This window comes from Microchirus variegatus, assembly GCF_963457635.1.
Source record: "Microchirus variegatus genome assembly, chromosome: 5".
NCBI classification, from domain to species: domain Eukaryota; kingdom Metazoa; phylum Chordata; class Actinopteri; order Pleuronectiformes; family Soleidae; genus Microchirus; species Microchirus variegatus.
This window is the reverse complement of record NC_139806.1, coordinates 6143941-6158114: the sequence shown is the minus strand read 5'-3', so window position 1 is coordinate 6158114 and position 14174 is coordinate 6143941. Positions and strand designations below refer to the sequence as shown.

Genomic DNA, 14174 nt, shown 5'->3' with positions numbered 1-14174 from the left:
ATAAAATAAAATACAATACAATACAATACAATACAATACAATACAATACAATACAATAAAATAAAATAAAATAAAATAAAATAAAATATTTTGGTTATCTATTCACAAGATTTTCTATTGTGAACTCCCCTAAAAGTGTTCCCTTTTGTAAATTGGTTCCACATTATTGTTTTCCATACCATACCTTTTTTTGTTTCCCTGGGGAGTAATTTGACGTTGCACCTGTGTGTCCAGCTTCGTCAGCACTGACGCTAGGAGCTAGTAATTTATGTTTTTATTTTTATTTTTTAAAGCTTTTTGTTTGTCGCTCTTAATACACACTGCTTAGCGGCTTAACTTTCCGTTGCGCGGGCAACTTTCAGTTCGTTAAATTGTTGTAGAAAATGGACTTTTATGTGTGTTAATGGATACGTGGATTAGCTTAATGCTAGCGGAAGTGATTACAGGGTTTCCCTGGCCCCGTGAGTTTGAGCACGGGTTAAAGACACCGCTGCGTGTCTGTGTTGACATCGTGAATGGCGCTGTGTGATTAATATGAGGGGGTAATTTTTTAATTGTTTTGTTCATGTGCATTTTATTATTGTTCAGCCATATTTTCTAATGTAATGAAACACTCAGTACTCTAAAGAAAACACTTTATTCCTTTTTTGAAATCTTCCCTTTTTCCACACATTTAATCAGCAAATTATTCACAGCGACTGCACATACAGGTGTTTTTTTGTTTGTTTCACCTTCATCCTTACTTCTATAAAATATAAATGAATAAATCGCGTTGTTTATGATCATGTTGACTACAGGTTTATCACAAAGTACATCAAATCTAGTTAGAAAAAAAAAAGTTAAATCTAATTACAATTCTTTTTTTTTCTTAACACAGTGATAACAGAAGAAGTCATTAAGCAAAGTGTGGTAAATACATTGTGAATATATACAGTAAATCCCAGTGTGCTGTGTATTTGTGTATCAGTAGTTATGACTGTGAATTAGTAGTTTTTTCCAGTACAGATACCATATTAAAAAGTATAAATAATGTTTATTTATTTATCAAATAAATAATAATTAAAACAGTTTTCCTTTAACAGCAATGATTTTAAAATAACAGTGACAGTGACGTGACTCTATTATCATGTATTAAAAAAAAATATTAAAGTGGAAAAACAATTTAAAATGATATCAATGCACTGATTTATTGTTTGATTGACAGATAATCACAGAACTGTGACCAAAGCTTGCATCCACAATTTGCTTCAAAAACACATTTTAATCTGACTTGATAAAACGCTTGTAATAGCAGGAAAATGATGCAACCAATATTGTATGACTTAATGGTCCACGGCCACTGAGTTTTTTTTTCTTCTTTTTTTAGATAAAGTGTTTGAGGAACAAATTATGACTCAAGCTTTAAACACTAAAATACAAGACTTTATCTCACGGCTCCTTAAATAACACACGTCTACTTGAGTTTACAGAACTCGGCTGTGGCGCTGTAAAAACTACGAAATCTAGAACCGTAAAATATTCCGATTCCAGCGTAGAGAGGTTGTGTGAATGTGGTTTGGACTCTGTGGAAGAGAGTCATGTTGTCAGAGACGTTGTAGAAGGAGATGATACCCGCGTCTTGATCCACGTACACTCCGACTCTGAAGTCATTATCATCATCATTATTGATCACCCAGCATCCATCTTGGACTTCAAAAAACATTTCCTCTGAGGTCCCGTCTCTGCAGATTTTCCACAGATATGTGACTGCTACAGTGACGTCTCCCCCTGTACTTCTACAATCTACCTCCCAGTAACAGCGTCCAGTCAGAACCTCTCTGCTCAGGACCTGAGGCCAATTCTTGAATCTGAGTGGATGACTCGGATAAGACTGCTTTTTCTTCACCGCTGTTACTTTTCTGTTTCCGTCAGATAACACCAGATGTTTGTGTACTGTGTTTGGATCCAATGAGATTTCCTTTGAATATTGCAATAACTCAGCTCTGGTCTTGGGCTCTGGTTGTGACAGTAAAACATTGTCTGGATTCACTGTATGGGAGGTGTCTGTCCACGTCTTAGTCAGGATATCCTGTAATTGATCTCTGACCTTTGACACGGCTGCTGTCACATCCTCAAAGTATTTCAGATTCAGAGGACTGACATTGGTCCTGGATGAGAGTGCAGAAGGCTTGTGTGGCAACAGTGAGCGGTAGTTGAGCAGAAAGTGGTTGTGATCCTCTGTGCGTAAGAGCCGCTGCAGTTCAGCGTCTTTACTCTTCAGCTCAGAGATCTCCCCCTGCAGCTTCTCCTGAAGATCTCTGTTTCGACTCAGTTCGGTTTCTTGCTGGGATCTGATTTGCTGCTTCACGTCAGAGCTTTGTTTTTCCAGGAGACGGATCAGCATTTTGAAGATCTTTTCCGTGTCGTCCTCTGCTTTGTCAGCAGAGCGATTGACAGCCTCCACCTCCTGCTCAAGCACCTTCACACCCTTCTCTTTGCCCTGGATTCCTTTGTAGATTTTTTGTTGTTTCAGCTCGAGCCCTTTCTGCCTCTGGTTCCTTTCTATTTCAGATGAGACCGTGTCGTGGCCTTTATGTTGGTCCTCACAGCAGAGATAACAGATGCACTGCTGATCGGTGCAACAGAACATCTTCATTACCTCATTGTGATGAGGGCAGATGTTCTCCTGCAGCTTCTTTGAGGGGTCCACCAGCGTGTGTCTTTGAAATACAGGTGAATCATAATGAGCCTGGAGGTGTTCCCCACAGTAAGACGCTAAACAAACTAAGCAGGACTTGAGAGCTTTTTGTTTCCTCCCAGCGCAGACATCACAGGCTACATCTTCAGCTCTAGCATAGCTGTGGTCAGCAGGAGCATCTTGAAGTCCAGTCTTCTTCAGTTGCTCCACCAAATCTGCTAACATGGTGTTTTTCATCAGGACAGGCCTCTTTAAGGTGGTCTTTCTGCACTGAGGGCAGCTGTAGATCATCTTATCGTCCTCCGTGTTCCAGTGGGATTTAATACAGTGCATACAGTAGCTGTGTCCACAGGATATAGTCACAGGATACTTCATCAGATCCAGACAGATCACACAGCGTATGTTTTCCTGCCCCAGCTGAACTCCTCTGGCTGCCATTTCTTATCCCTGAAGGGAAACTGACAAAAGTTGAACCTAAATTCTAACTCCTTGGCTTTCGTCACCTTGAGAACTCCGTTTGCGAAATCCGTTTGCGAACAAGCGTTGCACTTCGTGTTCACCAAACTTAAACCAGCTCATTGAATGGGAGGAAACAAGTCAGCAAAGAACTTTTAAATGAGCTCACGGAGGCGGTGTTTACCGGTTTTGTTTCATTCCAGAAAGAGGACATTATGTTTTCGGTGTGTCTGTGTCATTTGGCAGCATCATACAAAACTTTTCCGTGAAATCTGATACAGGGAGTGGATACGTGGATTTGTTTTCACTTCTTCTACTTTGTAGAGCTTGTTTTGACATTATTTACTTGACATGTCGTTAAAGTGCTAATACCATGGTTCTCATACTTAATACTGCATAGAAAATGAAATGATTAACAAAAGAAATATATAAATTAAATAATAATAAGTAGCGGGTTAAATTTCCGTTGTGCACGTAACTTTCAGTTTGTTAAATTGTTGTAGAAAACAGACTTTTAAACGTTAATGGATGTATGGATTAGCTTAATGCTAGCGGCAGTGATTACGGGGTTTCCTGGCCCCGTGAGTTTGAGCACGGGTTAAAGACACCGATGTGTGTCTGTGTTGACATCGTGAATGGCGCTGTGTGATTAATATGAGGTTGTAATTATTTGTTTTCTTCATTCTGTTGTGGACTGTGTGTGACGCCTGTTTTATTTCTGTTTTCTTAATTTACATACTGATATATACATTTTACATAAACATTTTATTAATGCTACAGAATAGGATGCATATCTATATTGAGTGTAATGTAACTCCCCCTTTAAGTGCAGCCGTCGATTACGTATTTCAAACATCTGATCCGCAAAAATCAAAGATATCTTTCTCTCCAGAGGTGTCGGCATCCTTCGAGTCAGCCACGTCTGTCAGCTTCACCTTCAAGGAGCCGTACGAGTTAATGAGGAACAGCAGCGCTCTGCCGTCCTCCATCTACTCCGACATGACACTGAGAGGAGAAAACGTCTCCCTGAGCTTCAGGACCAACCAGAGTCCGGCTCTGCTGCTCTACATCAGCTCCTACTACAGGGAGTACATGGCCCTGCTCATTAACAAGCACGGTGAGGAGAACGCCAGGCTTTTATTTTGAAGGAGTAGGATTGTTTGATTGACATATAAAAATTGATTTTGGTCCCTCCCCCTACTTTTCCTACACCACACCAGGGTTCTCAAACTCAGGTGACCACGGGGCCACTAAACCGGTCATGTACAAAACTTCCAACCTTGTTGGGGAAAAAAACAGTCAGAGTGGGTGAAATGAGCTCAAAACTACTTCACAATTTATATTCAAAGATTTCAAAATAAAACTTTATCGAGTACTTTTAGAGTAGCCGTGCTGGAACTTTACAGTGGAAAAGTGCCCGGAGCGGGACTGAAACTTGAAGTGTCATGTTAAATCATCCTGAAATCGTTCACTTTTGAATGCATTTACAAAGCGTCAAAAAATGTCCTTGCGCTTATATTTGTAAGGTTTATTAAAATAATTTTGAAGTCTTTTGAATATAGCTTTTTTCCCCTGATTTTTAGTTGACACTGAACACATCGCAGGGTCTCGGTTAAATATGCTCGTTATAATGAGATCTAAATAATTTTATTAGTTCTGTTGAATTGACGGGGTGTTAGCTCCTCTTTATGAGATTGAAAGGATTAAAAAAGTGGATTTTTTTTTTTTGTCAGCCAAGATTATGAAGCAGTGGCAATGTTTACTTTATCTAGAAAATACTGTGTTTGAAATGATGTTTGCTTTTGTAAATGTGGTAATATCAGTGACACGTGTGTGTGTGTGTGTGTGTGTGTGTGTTGTGTGTGTGTGTGTGAAGATGAGCTGGAGGTGAGGTACAAGCTGGACAGCAGCAGAGTAGCAGAGGTGTTGAGGAGCAGAGTGAAGAGTCTGTCCAACGGACAACTACACAGCGTTACTGTCAGGAGACTGAGCAACTCTGTGTCTGTGCAGGTAACACACACACACACAGTACACTGCAGTATATTAATGTGAATATTTAAAGAAAAAAAAAAAAGACCCTTAAGACCCACCTTTATAACCTGGCTTTTATTATTTATGCTTTAGTGTCTTTTAACAAAATTGTAAATGTTCTATTTTATTCAACCATTATTTTTATCATGTTCTATTGCCTTATTTATTCATTTATTTTAAGTACTGATTTTCTTATTATTTTATCTCTTACTATTTATGCTTTTAATTTCTCTCACATTGTCTTTTACCTGTTTGGATCACCCGTTGTCTCCAGTGTTTTTCGCTCTCGGCTGTTAGTTCCATGATAGTGTTTCCTCACTTCCTTTCCTCTCTTCTTTTCACCCCTGCCTTCCCTCCCTTACATCTCACTTCTCCACTTCTCAATTGCCATTTTTTAACACATAACACCGGCCATTTGTCGGCTGAAGTGGTCGCTGGGCAGTGTGCGCCGCTTCCTTTGATTCTGTTTCTATCCTGTGAAGGACTTTGAGTTGCATTGCACCGCACAGTTGGACAAGTAATGCGACAGTAAAAGAGCCATAAACGACACATAACTGACCAAAGCGCATGGCTGCTTGCTGCGCACACACACTGGAGTTTATTAATTTCATGTCCAGACAGACAGAGACAACATTTCCCTTGTAAAGCAAGACGGTTGCAAAGAGGTTGGAATATGACTGAAAACACAAAGAAGTTTCCCTGCAAAAAAAAAGGTGGTTTATAATTATTTTTCTTCTTTCAGGTTAACCAGAATGACGGAGAGGACTTCAACCTAACATCTGATGGAGAATTCAATGCCATTAAGTCTCTGGTTCTGGGGAGAATACGGGGTAAGTGAGGAATCCGTGTAAAGTACAAGGCTCTTGACATCGTAGGGAAAAGACTTCAGCTGTCTGCTGAAAATGACATAAACTAAAGCACATATCTAGAATGACAGGCTTGTGAATGGGGACGTTGTAACAAGGTAGGCAAAGCAGGCAGTTGCCTCCCCTGATCTGAGGGGGGGCCCCCTGGGAAGATCTGAGTTCATTAGTCCACAGCAATGACAATTCTGTCCCCTAACAAGGCCCCGTGCTGCTAGCCTGCTGCTATATGCATCATTATTCCATAGCATCAGTGGATGAACCATTACATGCACTAAAAAGGGACTGCGAGGAGGAAAAGGACAAAAGGAAGATTCAGTTATCCCTCTGGTTAGTATGTGCTACTGCAGTAGGGGCTGCTTTTTTCCATTACTATTAAAATAAAACGTATATTCCGAGTATAAGACAATGTGCAATAGAGAGTATTATGTCTTATATCTTTTCTTTCAGCACAACCTATACCTGAGTAAAAAAGGTACTCCAATTTTTGGACAGACATCAAAGTTCAGGTTCTCTTGGCTCGTTTTTTATCAACTAAATTAAAAGAAAAACTCTATTATATTATCGCTACTACCATATTTGTGTTTTATTTTTTTAATATGAAGAATAAAATATATATGATATGATATAAAATGAATCATAGCCTTAACTCAACAACTCACAACAAACACACAGCCCAGGATGTCTATATAAAGAGTTGTGTGTTATTCCCACTATTATAATGTGATTTTAAGTTTGGATCAAGTGTAATTTGAAACTAAAATCTTGAGGTAAAAGCGTTTATTTTATAGCTCCACTATATGTGTGAAGCCAACACAGCTTTGCCAGTTTTTCTACTTCATGTGATACATTTGTTGCGTTTGTCTCGGTCAGTCTTTCAATTTGTGGTCCATCCACTGTATTTCGCTAACAAGTGCTCACACCTATACAGTTGATGTAGAGAGTCCAATTAACCCTGGACAGAGAAAACTCTCACACACGGGAACAACATGCAACCACCATGCAGTGGTTTGCACCGTCTACTCAGGAAACATGATAATAGCCTAAATTCCATCTTTTCTATATAAACAAGTTTCAGCACTTCATCATGAATAAAAATCAAGGTGAATTATTGATGCCGAAGCGAGATGCACATCTGATTAGGATGCTTATTTATTCCCCCGACATTGTGCAAATTGCACCTCCACAATTGCCGGTTTTCATTTAGATGTCAGAACAAATCTGGAAGGACTTGATGCATCATTGATGAGTTGTTGTGAAAATCATTTCACCTTCTGTAATAACTTATACGTACACACACACACACACACAGGTTTGTGCAGCTATGCTTTTAAGGACTCATATCAAGCCAAACCAAAGTTTATGTATATTATACATAAAATGTCCTCGATATAGAAAGTATAATAGATAACATTGGTTCAGGGAGCACAGAGCTGTTCCAGATGTCCGGCATGGAAGTGCTGTCGTCTTGTACATCATTATCATCAAGCTGCTGTTTTTATTTCATGGACAGGGGGAGCAGTACCACAGTCAGGGAGGGACAGTAATTGGCAGTGTCGTGACTTATTCATGTTCCCTCTGAGCAGATCCATCAGAGGCGGACTGAGCTACAAGCTGTTAATAACACAAGGAGCTCCGGTCACAGGTGTCTCTGACGAGAGAGACTCAAGACCTGCAACGAGCAAGGAAACAAATTGGCAACTAGAAGTAAAACACGTGGGTGTTTTAAGTAGCTGCCGCCAAATGTTCTGTAACCATCAGAGGACACGGAATAATCTCCATCAGACGATTACATTACTACCACCTGGTGGACTGGAGTGGAACTGTTGTTTCACTCGTCGTCACACTGATTTGCCTTAATCTTGCATGGATGTCTTGACGGACACAGCTCACTTATTCTTTACTTTTAGCATCTTGTCTGTGATGCATCGGGAGAACACAAGAGACACGACAGCCACACAGCACATCGTACGGTCTCTCCATGTTTTCATGTCTTTGGATATAAATCATCGGTATCTCGGGCCGATGAGTGTCGCTCAGCGTTTTTTTTTTTTTAACCTTGTCATGTCAGCGTGTGTCCAGTACCTCCGCCTCTGTCAAACCATGAGTGACACAGAGTCAGATCAAGATCCGAAAAAGCAACGGGGGGAAAGTGGATTTTCTGTCGCTCCTTTCCAAAGCGCTCATCCATCAGCCTGACTAATGGACCCGGAAGGAATACAGGGAGACAGGCAGGAGGAGGAGAAGGAGGAGGAGGAGGAGGTGATGATCGAGTGAGGAGATGATGTTTCCTGCTGCTCTCGTCATCATGCTAAATTGTCCTGTTAAAACGATCGTCTAGAGCGTGCGAACAGACGCTCTGTTAATGTTGGGGTTTTTGTTGCTGTTGAGCAGTAATGGAGGAATTGAAGTCGTTTACAAGGAACAAGTAAGGTGACATTCAAGTCTCTGGAGAACCTTCTCAGAACGCTGTTGTCAGAACGGAGCAACCACAGGAGAACGTTTCATTTTTTGGTTGCCTCAACTTTTTCGGGAATGTTAGGCTTCCACATTACCCTGAGGAAATGTTCTCTAAACGTTAGTTTTTGGTTTGGCTCTAACTAACCTTAGGAGAACCATGGGCTTACGTTCCTTGAACGTTGCGTGTTAGTTAGGGTTCGACCCTCAGAAAAGGACAAGGTTTAGATGAAAGATGGAAGAGAATAATAATAAAAGCAATAGCGTTAATGAGAAGCTACATAATATCCACTATTGTTCAAAAGTGTGTGTTTTCCATTAAAAGTCACACTTTTATTCATCAAAAAAGTTGCAATATAGTCAAGACATTGACGAGATTAGAAATAAGGATTTTTATTCAAAAATAATTATTTCTTTTTTTTCGTCAGACTATGATGAGCTGGACCCAGACCTGTCACAGCTGGGATCTCTTGGATTCACCGGCTGTCTCTCAGTCGTCCGTTTCAACTCCATCAGCCCGCTGAAAGCTGCTCTGCTCCACCCAGGCACCAGCCAGGTCGTCGTCACCGGACCTTTAGTCCAGTCCAGCTGTGGTTCCTCGACTTCAGCCGATCCCTACGCAGCCGAGAACAAGCGCCACCTGTCAGGTAAGGGGGACAGGGTTGTTGGGGAAGTTTGACACTGGTAGTTATTGATTTACCATTATGCAGACAGACAGATTGATCATGTGTCGCGTGTTGCCGTTGATTTAACAACACATATTTAACAGTGTACAATATCCAGAGCTCAAACCTCCGACGCTCCTGAAGGAGTTGTCTGGCTCTTTATTGGCTGCTAAATGCTCCACTGTGTTCAGCAGCCACTCTCTGACTGTGTCTGTTTGCTGTCTGGTGCTGAGCAGGTGGTGTATGGAGGGTTTTAGAGCTTCTTTGCTGCTAACAGCTGCCTGCTGGGACTGAAAACAGCACCATCAAAGTGCTGAGATGGAGCCATAACAGTAAAGTTTCAGGCTGAACAGTTTAAATAAAGAAAGTGCACTGAAATGCCTTTTTTTTTTAGAGCTTTATACATAAGGTTATTTGTTAAAATATTGGTTAAATAAAGGAAAGCCTTCCATGGCTGCAAGATTTTCTTAAAATAATGTTGGTTAAAAATATTTTCTTAGAGATGAGTGTTGAAAATCCATGTTTTTTTTTTCCCTGCTGAATATGAGCCCGTAACATAAACCCAACTATCACTTTAATGGAGGCTCCTGCCTCATGATTATCACCACCCACATCATGTGAAGGTCAAAATCATTATTTCACCATGTATCTGCAAATGTGAAGGTGTTCTAAAAACCATCACATCAGTCATATCTATGTATCTGTATCAGTTTCACCACCCACACACACGGTTTCTACATATCATGAGATTTGAAATCCTAACTGTCACCACCACCTTCATACAAACTGTGTGTGTGTGTGTATCGATTTAGCGTCCCTGCTCATCAGCATTCAATCTTCATCTGAATCCAGATTTGTGCTCATCCATATTGATGGGTATTGAACTGGTCAGACAGGGGTCGTTAAAGGTCGTGCACCGCGCTCTCTTCCATTACTCGCATCAAAGGTGCTGTTTATGCTCCCGAATGAGTTCGAAAAAACCTTCACGTGAAATAGCTTTAGCGGGTATAGATTTAGAGCGAGAGGTGCCTATTGCGAAGTCGTTAAAATGTGTTTTCTCGTTGCCCCCTGCTGGTAACCATGATTTTTGCTAAGGCTGTGTGTGTGTGTGTGTGTGTGTGTGTGTGGAATGTGTTGCTTTTCATTTAGGAACAATTGTTATGTGATGACAAACTCCACACTGTGCTTGTGTGATGTGCTTCTTTTTCCATATCGCTGTCTGAGGCTCACCTGCAACACCTTTATGGCCTTTATCCTTTCATTTAGTGATTCATGAACTACTTGTTGAGGCTCCTAGTTATTTAGTTAGTTATCATATACACTACCGTTCAAAAGTTCGCTTAGAAAATGTCCTTATTTTTGAAGGAAAAACACTTTTTTTCAATGAATATAACATTAAATGAATCATAAATACACTCTATACATTGTTAATATGGTAAACAACTATTCTAGCTGTGAACGTCTGGTTTTTAATGGAATATGTACATAGGTGTATAGAGGCCCATTTCCTGTGTTCTAATGGTACATTGTGTTTGATAATCGCGTTAGAAGGCTATTGGATGATCAGAAAACCCCTTGAAAACCCTTGTGCAATGATGTTGGCACAGCTGAAAACAGAGTTTGAAGGAGCGAAATTATTATTTTGAATACAAATCATTATTTCTAATCCTGTCAATGTCTTGACTATATTTTCTATTCATTTTGCAACTCTTTTGATGAATAAAAGAGTGCGTTTTAGTGGAAAACACAAAAACAATTTGAACGGTGACCCCAAAGTTTTGAACGGTAGCGTACTATTGCAAAAGATGATTAATTCTGAAGTAAATATGTCGTCAGTCTGGTGATTTTTCTTTCCTCGCTTCTTCAGACAACAGTTTTCTCAGGTTCTTTTTCTCTGAAAATTCATGATGAATGCCGATCTTGGCAATTTGTTTCTCGCGAGACCCGAGAGTTTTTTCCACTTATTTCCACGGTAGGGGGAGTGGAGACGGCCCCCAGTCTTCCTACAGCAAGCTCCAAAGCTGTTACTGTAAATCCTGAATAGTTCCGCAATAGAATAGAATAGAAAAGACTGTACACCGAGGCGGAACATTGCCTTTGGCCCAGGTAGCACCCTTAAAAAAATCTAATCTATCCCTTTACTGTAATTTGGGATTGTTTCTGAAAGTTCTTCTCATTTTCTGGCCCGTTCTCTCGTTCTCACACTTCTTCGTCTCGTGTATTCATTTCCGTGTTTCTCCACCTCGCTGCCTCTTATAATTGTTTGTGGCTGTTCTATGATTGCTTCTATTTCCCAATTTTAATCTTCCTCTTTTTTCTCTTCTACCTCCCCTCTCTCTCTCTCTCTCTTTGCTGTAGACCAGTCTGGTTCAGTGGGTTCAGGTCAACCTTTAGTCAATGCCATCAGGACTGACTCAGCTCTGATCGGAGGTACCGCCACAGCTTTCACTGCACTGAAAACCTGTGTCACCTTGTCTCAGCACGCTTGTATCTGCCTCCACATACGTACACACTGAATATTTTACTCGATGGTAGTCTGTCGAAGGTCGACAAAGGTGTGCAAAAATCAGACTGCATGGTCTCCTACAGTATAACGGTGTCACTAAGGGGGGAAAAATGTGACTCAAAAGTTATTTAAAACGCTCGATTCAATCTGTGACGCTGAGCCAAACTAATTAAAGCTCTCCTGAAATGACTCGCGCGTGTTTATCTTCAAACGTGTGGACATTTTAAAACCAGAGTAATATCCTGCAAATTTAATTTCAGCCGTAGTCTGGAATTCCAATTAAAGCAAACCTTCTCCCACATAATGGAATGTGCGTGCGTTCAATTACTTAAACGTCCAGATGGCAGCGAGAGAGAGAGAGAGAGAGAGAGGAGGGAGAGACGACTTCACGGACCAGTCTCACAAAACTCTGTGGACCCAAGTCCTCTGTGACTGATTTACTGAGCGGAGTATTTTGTGTCAGTTAGCAAACACCAAGCCAGTCACGACTCGGCGGCGTGAAGACAAACTGCAAACTGTCACAGCTTTGAAAGTGTCGCTCGCTGTTCTGCGTGATTCTGTTCCCGACGCCTCAAGCAGCCGTTCGCAAACTGAAGATTTGAAACCTGCATCATGACACACGAGATCAATAATTCCTAGATAAATAATTGTTTTTATGCGAACATGGTTGCGTGTAGTTGTTACGGCTGAGCTTCATGCTGACCCACTATGGAATTAGACTTTTTTAAAGCAAATAAAATATCGATTTCATCTTTCAAAAATATTGTATTTTATTGTTTGAAAATACTCCGACGGACACTGGGTAATTGCACATACAGTAAAATGTCACAATATTGCTATAAACACAGAGAAAACAAATACGTTAGGATATTTTAGAACAAAAGCTTGTTTAAATTAAAAAAAAAAAAAAAAAAAAATTATTTGGCAAATAACAAACTGAATTCCCCTTTTTATACACAAATTTGAGCCAAATGAATCAAGCATAAACATTCAAAAAACAACAAACATCCCTAAAACCAATGTATTTTAGTTGTATGCAAACTCAACAAATAATAATCTCTCCAGCAATGCTGCCCCCTGCAGCTCTAAATGCTATATATTAATGACATTTTTCCACGGCGTAGGCATGTAAAGGTTTATGAATTTACTCCCATAATATAGTCCCAGTTTCTTCACAAAAGTAAATAAAATAAATGGTAAATGTATGCACCAGACTGTAAAATTTAAGAGATCAGAGGAGATGCTCATTATGGGATTATCAATAAATGAGGCCCAATAATTCTGACACCTTTGCTGAAAAAAAGAAAACCGCTATTACAAACTTAGAAATATTCACCTAATTAGGTCATATAGTTTGAATAAACTTAACCCTCTAACACCTAACCCTCAAAATGTCCTGTAACTCAGTTCTTTTGCCTGTCTTTCCAGAATAACTTCTCATCTCGCATGTTACATTTAGGTAACCGTAATAACACGTTTGCTTTGACTTTGGCAACCGAAAATGCCGCTACAGTGATGCACAATGTGCAAACGCGTCATCCGCGATACGCTTGGTTTTAAAGGGTTAATGCCTTTTGATTAATACCAGTTTTATATGTTTTCATCTTCATTTTTCCAGTTTTCTAAAAGATGCTTATTTTTTTTTAACATAGTGTAAAAGAGCTTCATGGCTGGTTTCCTTTCCCTTGCAGGTGTGATCGCCGTGGTGATCTTCGTGGTCGTGACCGGCCTGGCGATCACCGCCAGACTCCTGTACCGACGAAAAGAGACGTATCGGAACCGGGACGTGAAGGGAGTCAAACAGGACGACAGCCCAGACTTTCCTTTCAACAACCAGACTGACTCGCAGAGCGTGTCCTGTGAAAACCCAAAGGAGTATTTCATTTAAGCGCACCGACCTGCGAGGACCTGGTGACCCGATGAACTGGTGGGTTCTGAAGCACAGGATACACTGGATGCACTGGATACTTCACTGACTTCAGCTTTAAAATGGGAGAGAAAATAGAAAAAAAACAAATGGGTATTTTTCTGTATATTGTGTATATATTGATACAAACAGGCAACAAAACTGGACTCGCAAGGTCTTGATATTCCTTGTTTCAGAAACTGTAAATATGAAAAAAACAGCTGGCGTCATTTTGTTTTGTACATTAATCCAAGCACAACTTTGTTCCCCTTTATCTCGACCCAATGCCACAGGCTTGATTCTTTTTGGTTTGAAGGAATCCCTCAGGTTTCCTTTTCGCCCAAATCCCCCAAAGTCTCTTTTTATTATTATTATTATAATAATAATAATAACCTTTATTTAACCAGGAATGAAAAATCGTTGAGATTAAAAATCTCTTTTATAAGAGTGTCCTGGTTGAGACAGACAGCAGTACATGTACAACCACTCGAGCATACACAAATAAAATGTACATTAAATAGTACTTATCATATGCAGGGTGTGTGATTTAAAGTCACATAATCAGGAGATGATTCAATAAAATCAATAAACTGCATTTTAGACAAAACTTCTT

At 40.1% G+C, this 14174-nt stretch overlaps 2 protein-coding genes across 2 annotated transcripts in view; one reads left to right on the top strand and one right to left on the bottom strand.

The window, feature by feature from the left end:
• Positions 1 to 13670, top strand: part of LOC310927705 (contactin-associated protein-like 4) — a gene marked incomplete at its 5' end in the record, with an annotated part of 112897 nt that extends 99227 nt beyond the window's left edge. Inside the window, 6 exons of the mRNA XM_083890076.1 lie at positions 4026 to 4250; positions 5010 to 5143; positions 5907 to 5994; positions 8913 to 9131; positions 11508 to 11579; positions 13347 to 13670. Coding sequence (XP_083746202.1) covers positions 4026 to 4250; positions 5010 to 5143; positions 5907 to 5994; positions 8913 to 9131; positions 11508 to 11579; positions 13347 to 13543 — 935 coding nt within the window. The 3' untranslated portion in view covers positions 13544 to 13670. The remainder of the gene's footprint in view (positions 1 to 4025; positions 4251 to 5009; positions 5144 to 5906; positions 5995 to 8912; positions 9132 to 11507; positions 11580 to 13346) is intronic.
• Positions 1454 to 3115, bottom strand: LOC310927611 (tripartite motif-containing protein 16-like; the record flags this gene model as incomplete). The annotated part of the gene is made up of 1 exon (XM_083889956.1): positions 1454 to 3115. The coding sequence occupies one exon, from the start codon at positions 3113 to 3115 to the stop codon at positions 1454 to 1456; it is 1662 nt and encodes a 553-aa protein (XP_083746082.1).
• Positions 13671 to 14174: the final 504 nt, after the last annotated feature.